Source organism: Drosophila subobscura, chromosome O, assembly GCF_008121235.1.
Source record: "Drosophila subobscura isolate 14011-0131.10 chromosome O, UCBerk_Dsub_1.0, whole genome shotgun sequence".
In the NCBI taxonomy this organism is placed as follows: domain Eukaryota; kingdom Metazoa; phylum Arthropoda; class Insecta; order Diptera; family Drosophilidae; genus Drosophila; species Drosophila subobscura.
The window spans coordinates 12,085,384-12,102,530 of record NC_048533.1 but is presented as its reverse complement, the minus strand read 5'-3'; the positions used below and the strand labels follow the sequence as shown (position 1 = coordinate 12,102,530).

The following is a 17,147-nucleotide window of genomic DNA, read 5'->3' as shown; positions in this document are numbered from 1 at the left end:
GCTCCTTTTACTCCTACTGCTGCTGCTCCTTAAAGCTGGTGACAAGTCGAGTTGAAAAATAAGTTTCGTGTTTGAGTTTTTGGCAAAGTTTGTCCTCTAGAGAGGAAAAATCATGTGAAAAATGAAATGTGGGGCTTTTTCTTTTACCTAAGAGTGGTGGCAGAGAGAAGAAAGAGTGATGATAGAGGGAAGATAAATGGGAGATGGAGAGAAGAGCAGAGTAGTTGCGAAATGAATGGAAGCCTTGTTAGTCGCTTCAAAGAGACAAATTTAAGCCTGGCAAACTTTTTAGTGACAGTGTTTAAATAGAGTTGAAGCAAAGGGAAGTTCAGGCTAGGGGATTATTTGGATGGGTGTATTTATATAGCGTTGTTAAGGTCTTAAAACCTGCACAAAACATGCCCCAAAATATAATAGTTCCTCCCAAAATTATTCCCTAAAAGTGCGGCACTGTAAACTGATTCTTAACTACAAAAAATTGTCCCAACTTTTACTTAAAATAATACAAAATGTAAGCCAATCTTGAACAGAGAGAAAAAATCCATACATACTAAAACGGCGAAGTAATTGCGTATTTACGAGCATATTTTTTCCCTTTCGAAATACTCCAACACGGCAATCGTTGACCCCACTGAACTGGCTTAATGATGTTCCTTTGGCTTCCAGTGTTTCCTTTATTTTTTCTTTGTTTTTTACTGCCTCAATCAACGATTTCCGTGCGTGTTGCCCTATTTCGGTATTTGGTGCCGAGACTTGTCGGCATTTCAGGGGCAATAACCAAACACACAAAAAAGAATCACCCCAACCCTTGTGTATAATTCATAAGGCCAGAGACATTCCCTTACAACCCATTTGTACTGCTGGTCAGTGGAGAGTGCTGGCCAATGTCAAGTTTGCTTTGGACTGATATCAAAGCCCAATAATGGCCCACTCGCCAGGGAGGCAAAAACTGTGTGGCAAAACTTTAATATGCAGTCAGTCGTAGTGTGCTTGTAGTCTGACTTCTATTTCAGTTATTTTATATGTATCCCAGCGGCCATTTTACGTGCACATCATCTGCATATGTGTAACAACCTTTGCCAAGGAGTCTTTTGGCAAAAACCTTTTTCCCGAGCAAGTTTTTAGGCCCTTGGGGAGGTTCGCCAGACAGTCGCAATGCCTGAAACGTGATTCATTCAAGTGATTAGAATTTAACGAGTAAATTAAAGGTCTCTGCCCTAACTGGCACCGGCAAAACTACGCTGAAAAATGTCTGAACTCGTGGCACACTGTTTTTACGAGTCATTTAATTGCTTATTCTCGCGATAATGACTCATTCGGGTGTGAATCTAAGCTGTGAAATCATGGCACACATCTTTCAATCAATAAAACGCACAACTCGAAATCACAAACTAAACTTTCTGCTCTAGAATTTCTTATTGAATTACACAGGCTGACAAGACCTTGTATTACCCGTTGAGTTTAATTCAATTCTGACCTCATTTGCTTGCTCTTCAATGTGTCTCAATGTATCCATTCCCCCAGCACATTTGCCTGCAATCAAAGATGCTTCTGCTGGTTCTCTGTCTTACCTTCGGTGGGTCAGTCCCTGCCCTGCGCTCCCTTACGACTTGCTCCATAAATCAAAGGCAAATGTGACGCAATTTTCTTGCAACATCCCCATGATGCTACGGACAAACTAAACAGAAAGAAAATATTTCCAATTTGTTTACATTGTGCGCTCAATAGAAGCCAAGGCGGCGACCCTGTGACCTGTTTGGTGGGCTGGAAATTGTCACAGTTTAGTTTTGAATTTGGTTTTACGGCAGAGTCATAAAGACACACCAGCCACACCCGCCTAAAGAGTGATTCCAGAGTGCCACAAACCAGATTCCCTGGCAAAATCAAAGCTTAGCAAAATAAAATATTTATGGAGCAATGAAATGAAGACGCAAAGCAGACACCACACAGGATGTAGCCAGGACATGCAGCAAATATGTTAACATATTTCCCCCGCGGCTGACAATGTTTCTCATTAACAATTTAGTGGGAGTTGAGCTGAGCTGATTCGTAATTGAGAAACAACTGAGGATAAGCCACGGATGCGGATAATTGACAAGCGAGTACCCGCATCCGACAACCCGACAACTCTTGCCTGCAATTTGCCTGGAAACCCCCCGCGCGCGTCCTTCAGTGAAGCTCTTTTGCTTCCTTGCATTCCATGCCCTGCAGTCAGACATTTTCTGTGTGTATGGGTGTGTTCTGTATGTGTGTGCAGGTGGCTGGTTGAGTGTGCTAAGTGCTGTGTGTGTTGAAGGCCATGTTCAAGTTACTCTTTTTTGCTGCTAATTTGCTCTTTGCCTATGCAGGATACACCCTCAAGTGCAAGGATACGCGCGTATTTTATTGGTGTTTATGCTGAAAAAAAAGGAAAGTTTTCCAGTAAAAACTTAATAGCCAACGCAGTGAAAGTTTTTCATTTTTTACGCTCATAAAAACACTAAAACATTTGTGTACCTTTATATAATTTATGGGGCATGGACAAGCATCGACCTGCACAAGTAGTAAAAAATATGCCCATCAATTTTATTATTTACTCTTCGATTTAATATTTTATCCTTACCAATTTATTTGCATTAAAAAATGAGAAATTTTACGAATATTTTCATATTTATATTACAGATAATTCCAAAAAAAATTAACTTAATTTTTTTTTAATTGTTTATATGGACACTTTTGTATAAATCAAAGTGCATGCTATTTATTTTGCAATTTTTGTATTAAAAAAATTAATAATCATTTAAATATGCGTGTTTTTTATTTACCAAGACCATTTTTCTCGAAGGATACGATACGATATTTATCACAAAAAAACATTAAATAAAATGTGTGAGCAAAAGTTTTATTGATGGGATAATCATTGCAAATAGCATAAAATAATATGCTTTCAGGTCAAACGCATTTAATTCCTCTCCGTATCTGCAAATTATTTATACATCATTTCCATATTCTTCTCTTCTGCATAATTTTCAGCACAGAGGCTGCTGCCTAGGGCCACGTTCTTGCTTGCCATAAGTTAAATTTCATTGAGTTATCGCACATCCTTTGGTAGCGCATATCTTTACGTCGGAATGTTGACCACATCGCACACATAGTTGCTCTCTGTGCCACAGCGTATCCACATAGTTGCTCTCTGCCACATTGTATGCCTTTTCAATTTCATTCTGCCACTGTCCTACCCAATTTGTGTGCCCTTCGATATCCCATTGTGGCATTAAAAATGCATATGCCACGATTATTACACATACGTCACGTGCAACAGCTCCATTTGATATTTATGAAAAAGTTGCAAGAGAGCGGGAGACCGAGTGGAAGTGAGAGTGGGAGAATTACCAAACAAAAAATGTGCCGCTTAATCCTTATATGTACATGAGTGCACACAGACCTGGAAATTAGTGCGGCTGTGTGCGTCACGGCACCCGCACTATGCCGCCACAGTGGCTCCCAAACTGCTGGCTAATTACACGACACAAACAGAGCGTCGCAAAAGATTATATCGCAGCCTGAAAAGGAAGCCCAAACCATTGCCCAGCAGCAACAACAATTACGGCACTACTTGGACACAGGCTCTAGGCATGCAAATCTCATTACACTGTCGAACAAAAGAACGGAGCAACACAACGGAAACAAAGCCATGGAGTGCAATAAGCCTTTTGTGGCATTTGTATTTTGATTTCATAATTAATTGTTGGCAATGATAATGATGCCCAACCGGGCTGCACAGTTATGGATGCCCTGGCCCAGGCCCAGGCCACTGCTGGGGCTTTCAATGGCGCCAACAAGCCTGCCTGCCTGCCTGTCTGTCACCCTCCACTGTAAATCCACACTGGCGGGCAGGCCAGCTCCACTGTGTGTGTGGCGTCGCGGAGCTTTTTACACACCAAATGCGCAGAGCTTTCACTCAAAACTCAAAGTGCCTGCCCCACTGCTCTGCTCTGCTGGTGTTCTGATGTGATGATGCTCAGCGAATTGAATTCAATTCGAAAACGCCGCTCACAATGAAAAGACGCTGAGAAAATCGCTCGGAATTGAAAATAAATTGAAGGTCCATATAAACATTTCGGTTGATTCTTTTTGGGTGCGTAAAAAACAAAGTTTCAGCTTTTTGCTGCCCATTTTGGAGGTGTAATCAGAATGTGGTTTCGGTTTTGAAACATTTTGTGTGTGTGTGCTATTTCGCTGTAATTTAGAAGTTGATAAAAATATTCAACAATTTGTTGCCGATACGCGCAACTAAATACATACAAATTTAATGTAGTACATACTCGTGTGTATGGCAGAGTCGGGGGAATTTGTATATGCAAATTGTTGAATATATTTCTTTTCTTTTTCGGTTCGTTTCGGTTTCGGTTTTTCGTTTGTGAATTTTTAATAAAAGAATTTTTGCTACGCAAAGATAGAGCAAGTTTTGGCTGTATAATATATAGCATGTGCTCGCTCTTGTTCATAGATAAATGCATAAATTTGACAGAAAATTGCAATGGCAAAGGGTTGCTGGATGAGCAGAAATAAATAAAAGAAATGTGAAAATTCAACAGAAAAATTTGAAAAATAATTTAAATATGTGCGGCATGCTTGGATATTTTTAGCAAAAATCAATTTAAAAATACAAGTATAAAGAGTAACAAAAGAACACAAAAACAAACAACATTTAAATACATGAAATTCAATTTTTATTTATTTATGCATTTTTCCATCACGAAGCATTTTTGCCTGACTGACCTTCATCCAGCAATTCCCTTAATTGAACAACGAATTCTTTGTTTCAGATGCACGCATAAATCTTCTGTCCACAAACAACAGAACATAAATAACTTACACACATAAAAAACAACACAGAAACACACAAATTAAAACGAGTGAATGCGAACAACACCCCCAAACATAGAGCCGCAACGATGAGGTGATGCAACAAATTAATTGAAATTATATTTATTTATTTATTATTTATTTATGCGCATTACATACACTGAGCACATGGCTATAAAGCTACACACACACACTTACACTCAATCGTACATTTGTTTCATATACAAAAATCATCAACAACATTCACGACAACATCCACGACGACGACGACGTCATCAGTAAGAAACCTGAACGGCAAGCGAAATTTCAGCTGTGCACAACACAAAACGAGAAGGGACGTGTGAGACGCTTCTTACGCGTCACAACTTTTATACCCGGCACTCAGTACTACATCTGCACTTTAGCGGTTATTTGTCCAATTTTACATTTTTTCTTCATCTGTCATCTACATCAACAACACTACTCACGCCAACACGCTCCTTTAGCTCGCCACCCTCCCCTATAGACACACACTGCAGAGTCAGCGGCAGAGGAAGCGGCAGAGGCAGCGGCAGAGGCAGAGGCAGTGACGTGTCAGGGGCCAGGCCATAAACAGCGCGAAGCAGAGTGTGAATGCTGCGGGACGGGGTGGGTTTGGCTACTGCAAATTAATTTCTTCATTGTGGCTATAATAATGATCCAATCGGATTCCAATTTGGTGATCTGATAGATAAGGTCATTCCCTACGGAATGGCGTTTTTAGTTTTCTGTTATCTTCAAAATTGTAGATTTGGGAGGTTTTTGCCCTTTTGCGGGGGCGGAAGGGGGCGGGGCTCATTTTTGAAATACACTGGTTTCAGTGTGAGCATACAGCAGTCTGGTGCCAAAATTTGGTGGCTCTAGCTCTTATAGTCTCTGAGAACTAGCCGACAAACAAGACGGACGGACGGACAGACGGACAGACGGACAGACAGACATGGCTCAATCGACTCGGCTATTGATGCTGATCAAGAATATATATACTTTATGGGGTCGGAAACGTTTCCTTCTGTGCGTTACATACAACCGTTATGTGCACAAATACAATATACCCTATTTACTCTTCGAGTACCGGGTATAAAAACAAGCTATTAGTAACTAAGGGTCTTTAGGTACGACTTAAAGGTACCTCAATGCTGAGAGGCAAAAGAAAATGCTCAAATATAAATGGAAAAATAAATGGGAATTATTTAAAAATCTCTTTTGGTACTGAAAATATTTCCAATTTAAGAGGAAAAGTGCTCCAAAGTATTCCAGATATTTTGTATGTGCCATAATCTTCCTTCGATTTACTGAATCACATTCTACACAACATTCCCTCACTCTCTACGATTACGGGGTAAAACGACAACATTTTTGGTTCAAGTTCTTGGCAATGGGAAGTGAGTCTCCTCCCCTCTCCATTCCGAAGGCAGACAGCTTTGGGCTCGACTTGAAATCAGTCGCTGTGGCTCATGCTTTTGGCGCTCTCCCAGCTGCCTGCTACATCTCTCTCCCAGCTGCCTGTCCCCATCTCCGCTCTGTAGATGTTTTTTTAAAGTCTTATGTGTGGCATGGCATGGCATGGTGGGGTGTCCATTCAACAGGTGCTGCCCCAGAACAGAGCAATTCCCCATTTGCCGCCCGTTTGTCAACAGTTAAAAGTTTAATGTTGCCAACACTCGAAATTAGCTTTGTAACCAGAGAGCAGCCAGCCCGGCCCTGCTCTGCCCTTCGACCCCTCTAAGATTTCCGCTTAGTGAAAATTGTTTTGGTTTTTCTTTTGTTGTTTACAGCAAACAGAGCGTTAAACAGCAGCGCAAAACAATGTTTTTTTGAGTGTGGATACAAAACCCCTTGGCGGCAGATTATTCGAGTCAAGGTTAAGCATAAAATGTGTAGCCACAAGCGCGGAGAGAAATTACAGCAGAGAAATTATAATGAGTCCCCAAAGCACACACAAAAAAGGGAAAAAAGGGAAAGGAGCGTAAACAGGAGGACGTGCGGAATTGTTTCTGGGGAAAATTTGAATAAAGTCAACAGCTGCCAAAGCGCTGAATAATTAAACGAGAAAACGAGAAAAAAAATAAAGCATACACAAAATAACAAAAATGTTTGCGCGCAAGAATAAATACACAGAGAAATTATGAGAACATAATTTAATGTAATTACAACAATTTAGAAATTAAATTGGGCTTTGATTTACAAGCATAATAATATTTAAGGCCATTTGAAGACTAGATTATAAATATGTTTCCTTGTAAAAGTTTAATGACATGTGGAAGAATTTTAGCCAAGGAAAAACTACACCAAAGCGTAAAAATTGGCTGTTTAAAACACTTACAACATCTCAAAAATACCAAAAAAAATCTTTCAAAATATTAAAGGCAATTTGAAGTCTAGATTTTACTAATTTTATCTTATTTTTTTTAACTCTGGTTGAATAATTTTGACAAGAAACGACTACATGGAAACGCCTCTAAATCTGTCTATGTAAATCACTTAAGATATCTTCAACAAATACAAAAATAATTCTAAATATTAAAGGCCATTTAAAGGCTCCTTTTTAATCATTTTATCTTGTGAAAATTCACTGCTAGATTGAAGAATTCTGGCAAGAAAAAACTACACTACAAGAACACCTTCAAATTGGATGTTTTATATGCCTTAAAATATCTTCAGCTATCTTCCAATATCCGCCAAATCTTTCGATTAATATAACTCTAATTCCTACATTTTCTGAAAATTCTCTGTACATTTTCTGTATATTTTCTGTACATTTTTTGTACATTTGCTCTCCATTTCCTTTGTCACAAGCTTTCCCAAAAAGTGGCTTTACCCTCTTGCTGAAATATAAATAAATTTCATGGCTTCCCCACACACTCAACAGGTAACCCCCCACAGTGGGTGGCAGTCGCGTATCCCCTCCAGAAAACTCGTAAAAACTGTGTCAATTTACCTCACCCACATTCGTGTGCGCGCTACGTATGAGTAATACGAGAGTGTCTATTAGAGAAATTAAGCTACGCAAACAGAGCGAAAAAGTAAAGGAAACAATAAAAGAAACAAAAGATACAGAAACAAAATACAAGCCAAGTGATCATAAATGTTATTGTACGTATAATATACACGATTGTCTATAGTATAGAGAGCTTTTCGAGGCATTCCAAGATCACATTTCTAGCTGGGCAGTATGACATCATTCCACATCATCATCGCCATTCGATGCCGGCGGCATCTTAGCCGGCAAATGCTAATGAATCAGCTGCCTGCACATTCTCAGAGCGCTTTGCTAATCGGAAATATCTGGTAAACATTAACAACAATTCTCTCTCTCTCTCTCTCTCTCTCTTTGCAGCGATAACTCCCCCTCTGTGCCCTTGGCGGACTTCATAGAACCGCCCAATCCCACTGAAGACGAACCATTTGTGCCCCTGGCTGCGCCCAGCAAAATGAACGAAACGCCAGTGGCAGCGTCTGCCACGCCTGCCAGCACACCCACCAGCAATGGCACGCCCACGCAGGCAGCAGCACCTGTGGCGGCTCCAGCTGCAGTAGCGACTGCAACCACCAGTGTGGCACCCAGCAGCAGCAGCAGCAGCGAGAACAGCATCTTCTCCATACTCTATACGGTGGGCAAGAAGGTGACCATTGTGGGCTCCATTTATCTGGTGGGCTACATGGGCTGGTCGGTGGCATGGCTGATAGCGCCCGTCATACTGTCCGTGGCGCGGGATCAGCTGGGCAAGACCTCGGCCAAGAAGCGGGACATAGCCAAGGCCTCGGCGCTGGCGTGCGAAAAGGATGTGATTCTGGCGCGCATTGACGAGCTGCCCGCTTGGGTGTACTTTCCCGACGTAGAGCGTTGCGAGTGGCTGAATAAGGTGAGGATTTTGGGCTAGAAAATGTGCACAAATATTCACAACTCTCTGCCCCACAGATCCTAAAACAAGTCTGGCCCAATGCCAATCATTTTGCACGCACTTTGGTCAAGGAAACCATCGAACCGAATGTGGCTTTGGCTTTGTCCAACTACAAGATGAACGGCTTTCGCTTTGATCGCATTATCCTGGGCACCATTCCACCGCGCATTGGCGGTGTGAAGATCTACGACAAGAATGTGGATCGCAACGAGATCATCATGGATCTGGATCTGTTTTATGCCAGCGATTGCGACATCAATTTTTACTTGGGTGGCATGAAGGGCGGCATCAAAGACTTCCAGATCCATGGTTGGGTGCGTGTCGTCATGAAGCCACTGATCCGTTCGATGCCACTGGTGGGGGGACTGCAGATATTCTTTCTAAACAATCCAAATATTGACTTCAATCTGGTGGGTGTCATTGATTTCATGGACATGCCCGGCCTCAGCGATTTGCTGAGAAGAATTATTGTGGAGCAAATTGGCGCCGTGATGGTGTTGCCCAACAAGCTGCCAATTTCGCTGAGCGAAGAGGTGTCCGCGGTGGCGCTGAAGATGCCAGAACCAGAGGTGGGACAACCACCTTTAAAAAGCTGAAAGAAATGTATTGAAATTTCACTTTCTTCCCAGGGCATTCTGCGCATTCATGTGGTGGAGGCCAAGGACCTTATGAAAAAAGACATCAGCATGTTGGGCAAGGGCAAATCGGATCCCTATGCCATCATCAATGTGGGCGCCCAGGAGTTCAAGACGCAAATCATTGACAACAATGTGAATCCCAAGTGGGATTACTGGTGTGAGGTGCGTATGTTGGAGGCGACTCCTTGCCTCTTGTTGCGTTTGTTGCATTTGCTTTTTGTAGTTGTGTTCGAACTTGCTGCATGCTGCATACACACACAGACACACACAATGCCACACACACACACAATTTCCGGCGTGTAGCTTTGTTGTTTGGCCTTTTTGTTATTTTTCCATTTTCCATTTTGATTTCTTTCGCCCATTCTTACGCCTGCACACACAACAGGCAACAGTTTTTATTGAAATGGGTCAATTTGTTGAGATACAATTGAAGGACTCGGATGATTCCAAGAAAGACGAGAACCTCGGCAGGTAAGTTATTAATTTTTGGTTCATTTAATGTTCAGTTATCATAGTTTATGCCTCTGAGAACGTGTCCCCCCCTGCGGCGTGTGAGTAAATGTTTGTTGTTCGCGCATGTTGCATGTTGGAGGGAGACAGCAGAGTCCCTCTTCTACTCTATGGAATATATTCTACTATACTCTACACACACACACACACCACTCTCTTACACTTTATGTATGTATCTTTTCTAGGCGGTTATTTTTACCACCATAGGCCACTTAATTGGGTTTTCTTTGTGGGACTATGATCAGACAATGCCAGGTGTACAAAACGATGATGTATTGGGCAGGTTGTATTTATGCCTGCATGAAAACTGCATTTCCTACACATTTGCTATGCTCTTTTTTGTTCTTTGAGTTGTTTTTTTACTTATGTTTTGCCACTAACCAGCACGCGCGTGCCACACTGCAGCGAGTGATGAGCCATCGACGGATGCGCCGGTTTCCGTTCGCAGGAAATGTTTTACAGATGTGACCCAATTGCGAGTTGCTTAAATGAACTTCATTTGATGCGATTGAGAATGAGTTTCATGCCATTTCTTTTGTCATCATTTTTAAGCATATTTTCAGTTAATCGACAAAGTAGCGCGAGCCACAATGAAGAGCTTCGATTGAGGCATTTTTAAATAATTTTTATAAAGAAATTTCTTTATTTGAGACCGATGACAAAGTCTTTTAAATGAAATTTATTTCGAAATGAAGCTTAAAGTTATGTCTGAGCTGCATTTGAGCTAGAAATTCTATCTAAAATAATCATTTCTACATGTGGGATGCAAATGGAAAATTTCACTTCAGTTACACTTTTATTTCTGTAAAACTGTGCGACAAAAGGCAACTTTTTGAATGTACCTTGCCCGAGACAAAAATTAGCTTGTAGGCCTTAATGAGTAGATGATTTCCTCATACTTAGAATTTCCTATATACCCACAAAATCTTTTTAAAAAATTCAAAATCGCGATTCAGTGACTGTTTGCACTTTTATATTTCTTACACAGAAACTGCAGCGCGGATATTTTTATCTATTAAACCAATAGATTGCCATCAAGTGTTCCCGATAATTCTTTATTATTAAACTAGATTTCTCTCCGTTTCTCCACGACACTTTAACCAAAGAAAATATAATTTTATTATATTATGTAGCCCCTTAAATTTAATTTACTTAAGCGCACACTGAAGAATCAATCACTCCAGGGGAAACTGCAATACTCTACTCCTATTACAATCTATACTCCACACGCTCACCAAACAGACTGCAACTCTACTCCCAACTAAAATGAAACTTCTTTGCAACTGCATGCCCTTTGACACCACGAGCAGTCGCAGCTGCTGCAGCACCTTGTACCACAGACACTCTACTTAAACCCCAAAAAAACCACCCACGAGACACGGATAAACACTGACTAAAGCATGCCTTGTGACCATATTTTCGTAGTTAGAACAGCGTCCAAAAACCTGTACATATTCCTACCTCTTGCCCTGAACGTGTGTATTCCCCTTTTGTTTGTAGAGTTGCTGTTTGCTGGAACTAACCCATATTAATGCCAAATCAAAAATGTCTTTTACATTTGCTTTTTTGTTCGAAAAAAACAATGAACCGTGCGAACCGTGAGGGCAGGCTGTGGTCGAGGTCTCGCAGCATGCCATACTCGTGCTCAGACTCTTTGACTGGGACCGCACCAGTGATGACGAGTCGCTCGGCAGGTTAGGCAAAATAAAACCCATTGATTGATTGATTCATTGATTGATTGAGTACACTACTGACGAACCACAATGAACCTTACCTACCCCCCAAAAACGTACAAAAACCCAGCACAAGAATTACCGAAAAGAGCGTTTGATTTTCAAGGGACTTTTTCTGACCCGTGACCCGCTACGAATTTTTAACCACAAAAAAAAGTTATTTCTTTCATTTTATTTGCTTACTTTTTTTGCCATTTCTTTTTGTTGAACTTATCCTTATTATCCTTCGAAAACAGAGCCAGCATCGATATAGCCAGCGTGATCAAGAAAGGCGTTGTGGATAGCGTGAGTAGATTCTGCTCTGGTTAATGCTCAGTTATAATCCCGAAAACTCTCCAAGCAGTGGCTGACCCTAGAGGATGCCAAGCACGGGCTGCTGCATGTGCGCCTGCAGTGGTACAAACTCACAGCGGATCCGAATGATTTGCAGCAGATTCTGCTGGAAACGCAGCTGCTGCGCGTTACCTCCATGAGTTCGGCGGTGCTCAGCGTTTTCATTGACTCGGCCAGGCATCTGAAGGTGAGACAGGGACACCAATGACATAACTCTAACCCTGATTTAATATTTTCTGCCCGCACAGCAAGCTCGCTCCAGCTCCAAGCCCGATCCCTACCTCGTGTGCAGCCTCAACAAGCAGAAACAGCAAACGGCCATGATCATGCGCGATGATTCGCCCGTGTGGGAGCAGGGCTTCACCTTTCTGGTCAGCAATCCCGACAATGAGAGTCTGAACATTAAGATCTATGACCAGAAGACAGGCAACGATATCGGACAGTACACTTACACGCTGAGCACGCTGCTCAAGCAGTTCAACATGGAGGTCATCCAACAGCCCTTCCAACTGCAAAAATCTGGACCCGAATCGAAGCTTTATATGTCGCTGTCGCTGCGAATATTGAAGCCAGGGGAAATCGACAAGGAATCGGATGCGCTGGAGCAAGTGGCGGCACTGACACGCAGCAGCTCTGTGAAGACGCCCGATTTGACAGTGGTGGCACCACCAGCGTTTAAGGTGGGTCAAAGAGAGAGAGTTCCTTCCTTCAGTGCTCTTCTAATACTCAACTTCTATGTAGGATCCCAGCCAAGCGCCCAACAAACGTCAGTCCACCGAGTCACCCATCAGTGAGGAGGAGCTGGCAGTGCCGTTGAAAATCTCACCAGCCATGTCTGCCTCCACATCCAGCGAGAAGCCAATTAGCGAGCTGGCCGCCTCCGTGTTGACTCATCGCTTTCCCGACACAAGCTCCACGGCGGGCGAACACGGCCTCGGACGCATACAAATGTCCATACGGTACAGTGCCCAGCGCCAGAAGCTCGATGTGACGTTACACAAGATCGTGAAGATTCCGCTGCGTGACCCGAGCAACATCCCCGATCCGTATGTTAAGTTGTATTTGCTGCCTGGGCGCACCAAGGAGTCCAAACGCAAGACGGGCGTGATCAAGGATAACTGTAATCCGGTTTACGATGCCTCATTCGAGTACCTGATTTCGATAGCGGAGCTCAGGCAGACGGAGCTGGAGGTGACGGTGTGCACACAGAAGGGTTTTCTGTCCGGCGGCAGTCCCATTATTGGCATGGTAAGCAACGAATAACCACCCCAAAAGGGAACGAAAACGACTTCAGGTAGACGCCAGGCAAACTACAGTTAGACGGCGGGCAAACTGCAGGCAGACATTGCATTGCATTTTCTACTGTAATTCCCAAGTGCATATTTCGCACTGCCTCAGTATATATAGCATATTTTTCGTACTACCTTCGTTCTTGCTTCGGCAGAACATATACTAAAATTGGAACGATACAGAGAAGATTAGCATGGCCCCTGCGCAAGGATGACACGCAAAATCGTGAAGCGTTCCACATTTTTTTGCTGCTGCACATTCTCTCAACTGGAACTTTCTTTCATCTCTTGTTTCAGTTGAAAATACCTCTGGACGACAGTGAGATTACGACACCAGCGGGTCTGAACACTTGGTTTGACTTGCAGCCGGAAATGCGACACGAATGAAACCGAGAGTGTCACATCACAAAACAGCACCAATCAATCAATCAATCAAAAACTCAACAAGAACTAAATCACTTTTTTACCAATCGCACTTGACGCCTTTTGTATTTGTTGTGTACCCATAATTTCTGTGTATAACTTTGGTCAATGGTCCCTGGTGGTCGGTGTCCCTGGAACCACTTAAACCAAACCGAAACCAAACAAAAAATCTCTTAGTCGTGCCTCTATATTTATAACTATCAACTTATTGTAGTCAAATAAATCGAACTGTGTTTTCAACAAAGCATTTGATGTGATTTTAATGTCAGCTGGTTCAACTCACACAAAGGATGTTTAAATTATTAATTTCCTGTTCATTTCCAAACTATTTAAATATTTATTTTATTTTTTGTTCAATGAAAGTATTGATTTTATTTTTCGGATCTCTTTAAGTATATTTTTCGAGTATTAGTAAACGCTCAATGGGCACACATCTTCCCTCTCAACAAGGACATTGCTTTCTGCAATTCCTTTGTAATTCCCAAGTGCATTTTCGCGTCTTGCTTGGTATATATAGGGTTTCTTTCGTCTTACCTTCGTTCTTGCTTCGGCAGAACATATACTAAAATTGGAACGATACAGAGAAGATTAGCATGGCCCCTGCGCAAGGATGACACGCAAAATCGTGAAGCGTTCCACATTTTTTTGATTTCCCTGGATTGGAATAAGTCTGTTGCTTTTAATAGATACAAAGAAACATTTATGTAGATATTGTACATTTTTAAGTATGTGGATCTATCACAGCCATGCCATGGCTAGAATGTCGACAAGAAATCTGAGATGAGTGCATTTGTCGCTGAAGTATTTAATCGAAATAACAACTAAGCAAGCTTGGAGTTTGATTTTAAATTTTAAATATTTATTTTACTAAAACTAAACTTGACACATTTAATTTCTTAAAACTGCTTGCGCTGAACAATGGTTCGAAACCCACGAGTGGCAAATTTGATTCTGGAAATTGACTTCCAAATTTAGAGAAATATTTTTTCTTTTTTTCTTTTCTTTTCAATCAAATAATTTAAGTTAATTATTTTTTGATGACTATTCTTTTCTTACGTACAGAAAACCAAACACAATTGCTCACATTCGGGCTCTGCGTTTCTTGCCATAAAAAGAAAAGCCAAACAGACGCTAGATGGCGATACTCACCATTGCTCTTATTCAAAATGAACGATAGATGGTGTCTGTCTTCTTTGCTTATTACTTATAATTCCCAAGTGCCTTTTCTTCACAGTCTCAGTATATATACGAGAATTTTCATCCTACCTTCGTTCTTGCTTCGGCAGAACATATACTAAAATTGGAACGATACAGAGAAGATTAGCATGGCCCCTGCGCAAGGATGACACGCAAAATCGTGAAGCGTTCCACATTTTTTTGCCCATGTGAAGACGATGGGTAGAGTAGAAAAAGAATTTCCTTTGGGTTTTGCTGCTTTCTCGGCATATTTATTATTTTGTATCAATTTGGTATGTATTTTGTAAGTGTATATATAAGTATATATAGACAAATGGTTTCGCTTTGACACACATACATCCAGTTTGTGTTTATTTAGACATAACATTTATGTTTTTCGTTTTTTGAATCGTTTGCTTAATGCATATGCATACAAAATTTGCAATTTTCAACACAGGTTTTGTTTTTTAATTTTTCATCATTGTTTAGCAATATATATATTTATATATTAATATGTCTGTACGAATATTTGTATAATTTAGATCGATCCAGATATGGAAATTTCAGATCAATATTTATTTTACATATAAATATATTTTTTGTTTGGTTCTGGTTACTGTTTGCCAACGATTTCTTTTGAGAGTTTCGTTGTCTGAATCGAACCTCATCTCTGCCCCTCATCAAGTGTATCAGTTATTCGGCTCGCCGATGAACTAAATAATTGAATTTTAATTTGTTGTCGTATAATACCTAATGTTAATTTACTTGAAAATACATAATAATGCACATTTATATGTAATACACAACTATGCTTTAAATGGACACATGAATCAGGCTCTTGGTTTTAATTTATGTATATATTTATATAATTTGTTTCCCAAATTAATATTTAATTTTTGTTAAAGCTGCATATCTGAAACTTTAATTTGCTTTGACGTATTTCTTTTGCTTTTGTTTTTGTTTTTTTCTTGAGGTAGTAGTTCGCTTAGTTTCGTTATTTTATTTGTATTTCATGTAAAAGTTGGTTTTCTTTCTCTGAAGCACACACATTTACAATAGCCGTAACATTTATGTACATATATATAAGTTATATATATATAACTACAATGTATATATTTAATATGTTAAGTATACAATATTAAACACTGAGGAACTGTCGTGCTTATTTCAATGCTCCAATTGCCTTGAATTCTCTTGTTACTTTACACTCGGTATCTGTATCTGTACTTTTTTGTAGACAAAGACAAACCTAAGTTCTAAGCAACATATACCATATATCTCTATATAGTAATTCATATATATTTTCGCTTGCGCTTGTACTCTGTTGTGTGTGTGTGTGGATCCACCATCCCTCCTTGCTCGCTTTCTAATTCCTAAATTTAGTTTTTTGTTTAATTTTGAATTCTTATCACTTATGTAGTTATGAGGTTAAGCTCCTAAAGACATGACATTTGAAAACCCTAGAAAACTGATGGCCAATTTAGTAATTTTTGGATTAATTAATGTGCGCATAATTGTTGTTTATAAGCCTAGTTTTAACAGCTACAATTTGTTTTGTTGTCCACGCGTTCATCGCTCTGGGTGATACGAGTACCTAAGTTCTAAGTTTTTAACTTTAATCACTTTGTAATTTGTATTTTCGTTCTTATTCTCATTCTCTTCACATTACACGTCTCTCCCATCCATTTCCCCCTCAGTTAGAATGTAGTTTAATTCTTCAACTTTTTGATATCAACTGAACACAACTCGTTAAGCAACAAATAGCAGTTTGAAAAAAGGCCTACGAATAGTATAGAAAATATAGAGCCCAAAGTGCGAGGAACCCGCCTCCGAAATAGCCGCACAACAAAAGACAAAAAATTCTGAATACAAATATCACAAAATTAGCATCGAAGCAGAGCAAAAACTATTCATAATAATAATATTATTAAAGTAAAAACAATTAATAATAAAACTCAAAATAAGGTTACGTTTTTGTTTGGTGTTTTTTTTCTGTTTTCTTGTTTGTATTTTTATAAAAATTAATTTTGGAAATAGCCCCCACTTGGGGGGTGAAAATCAAATTAAATTGAAACTTGATAAATGAATTCTCACGTGTGTGTGGCGGCGGCGGCCTAAAGTTTAAACTTGTAATTGAATTTATGGATAATAGAAAAAACTTACAACTAAATATTTCATTCTCTGGTTTATGGTTTGAATCGGTAACCGAGAGATTTTTAACATCAGGAAAATAAAAGCATAAAAGGAAAATTAAAATTATATCACCACGCATATGTA

The 17,147-nt window shown here is 40.3% G+C and overlaps 1 protein-coding gene and 3 non-coding genes across 6 annotated transcripts; all 4 read left to right on the top strand.

Moving 5' to 3' along the window:
• Nucleotides 1-4,033: 4,033 nt before the first annotated feature.
• Nucleotides 4,034-13,941, top strand: LOC117896837 (extended synaptotagmin-2). Of its 3 annotated transcripts, none has more exons than XM_034805354.1 (11): nt 4,034-4,117; nt 4,809-4,942; nt 8,204-8,729; nt 8,786-9,337; nt 9,398-9,568; nt 10,102-10,199; nt 11,886-11,934; nt 11,993-12,169; nt 12,231-12,662; nt 12,724-13,230; nt 13,569-13,941. In XM_034805354.1, exons 2-11 carry the CDS (start codon nt 4,938-4,940, stop codon nt 13,656-13,658), a joined length of 2,607 nt encoding a protein of 868 aa, XP_034661245.1. In that variant the 5' UTR covers nt 4,034-4,117; nt 4,809-4,937; the 3' UTR covers nt 13,659-13,941. The 3 variants fall into 3 exon arrangements, with proteins under 3 accessions (XP_034661245.1, XP_034661246.1, XP_034661247.1); XM_034805355.1 differs by lacking the exon at nt 10,102-10,199 and adding an exon at nt 9,792-9,877 and having other exon boundaries at nt 4,036-4,117; XM_034805356.1 differs by lacking the exon at nt 4,809-4,942 and having other exon boundaries at nt 4,096-4,117.
• On the top strand, nt 13,411-13,517 carry LOC117899827. The gene has a single exon (XR_004649212.1). It is a non-coding gene; the product is annotated as a U6 spliceosomal RNA (small nuclear RNA).
• Nucleotides 13,942-14,232: 291 nt separating the features above from the next.
• LOC117899826 lies at nt 14,233-14,339 on the top strand. The gene has a single exon (XR_004649211.1). It is a non-coding gene; the product is annotated as a U6 spliceosomal RNA (small nuclear RNA).
• A 625-nt stretch (nt 14,340-14,964) lies between these two features.
• Nucleotides 14,965-15,071, top strand: LOC117899825. The gene has a single exon (XR_004649210.1). It is a non-coding gene; the product is annotated as a U6 spliceosomal RNA (small nuclear RNA).
• The last annotated feature ends 2,076 nt before the right edge of the window (nt 15,072-17,147 follow it).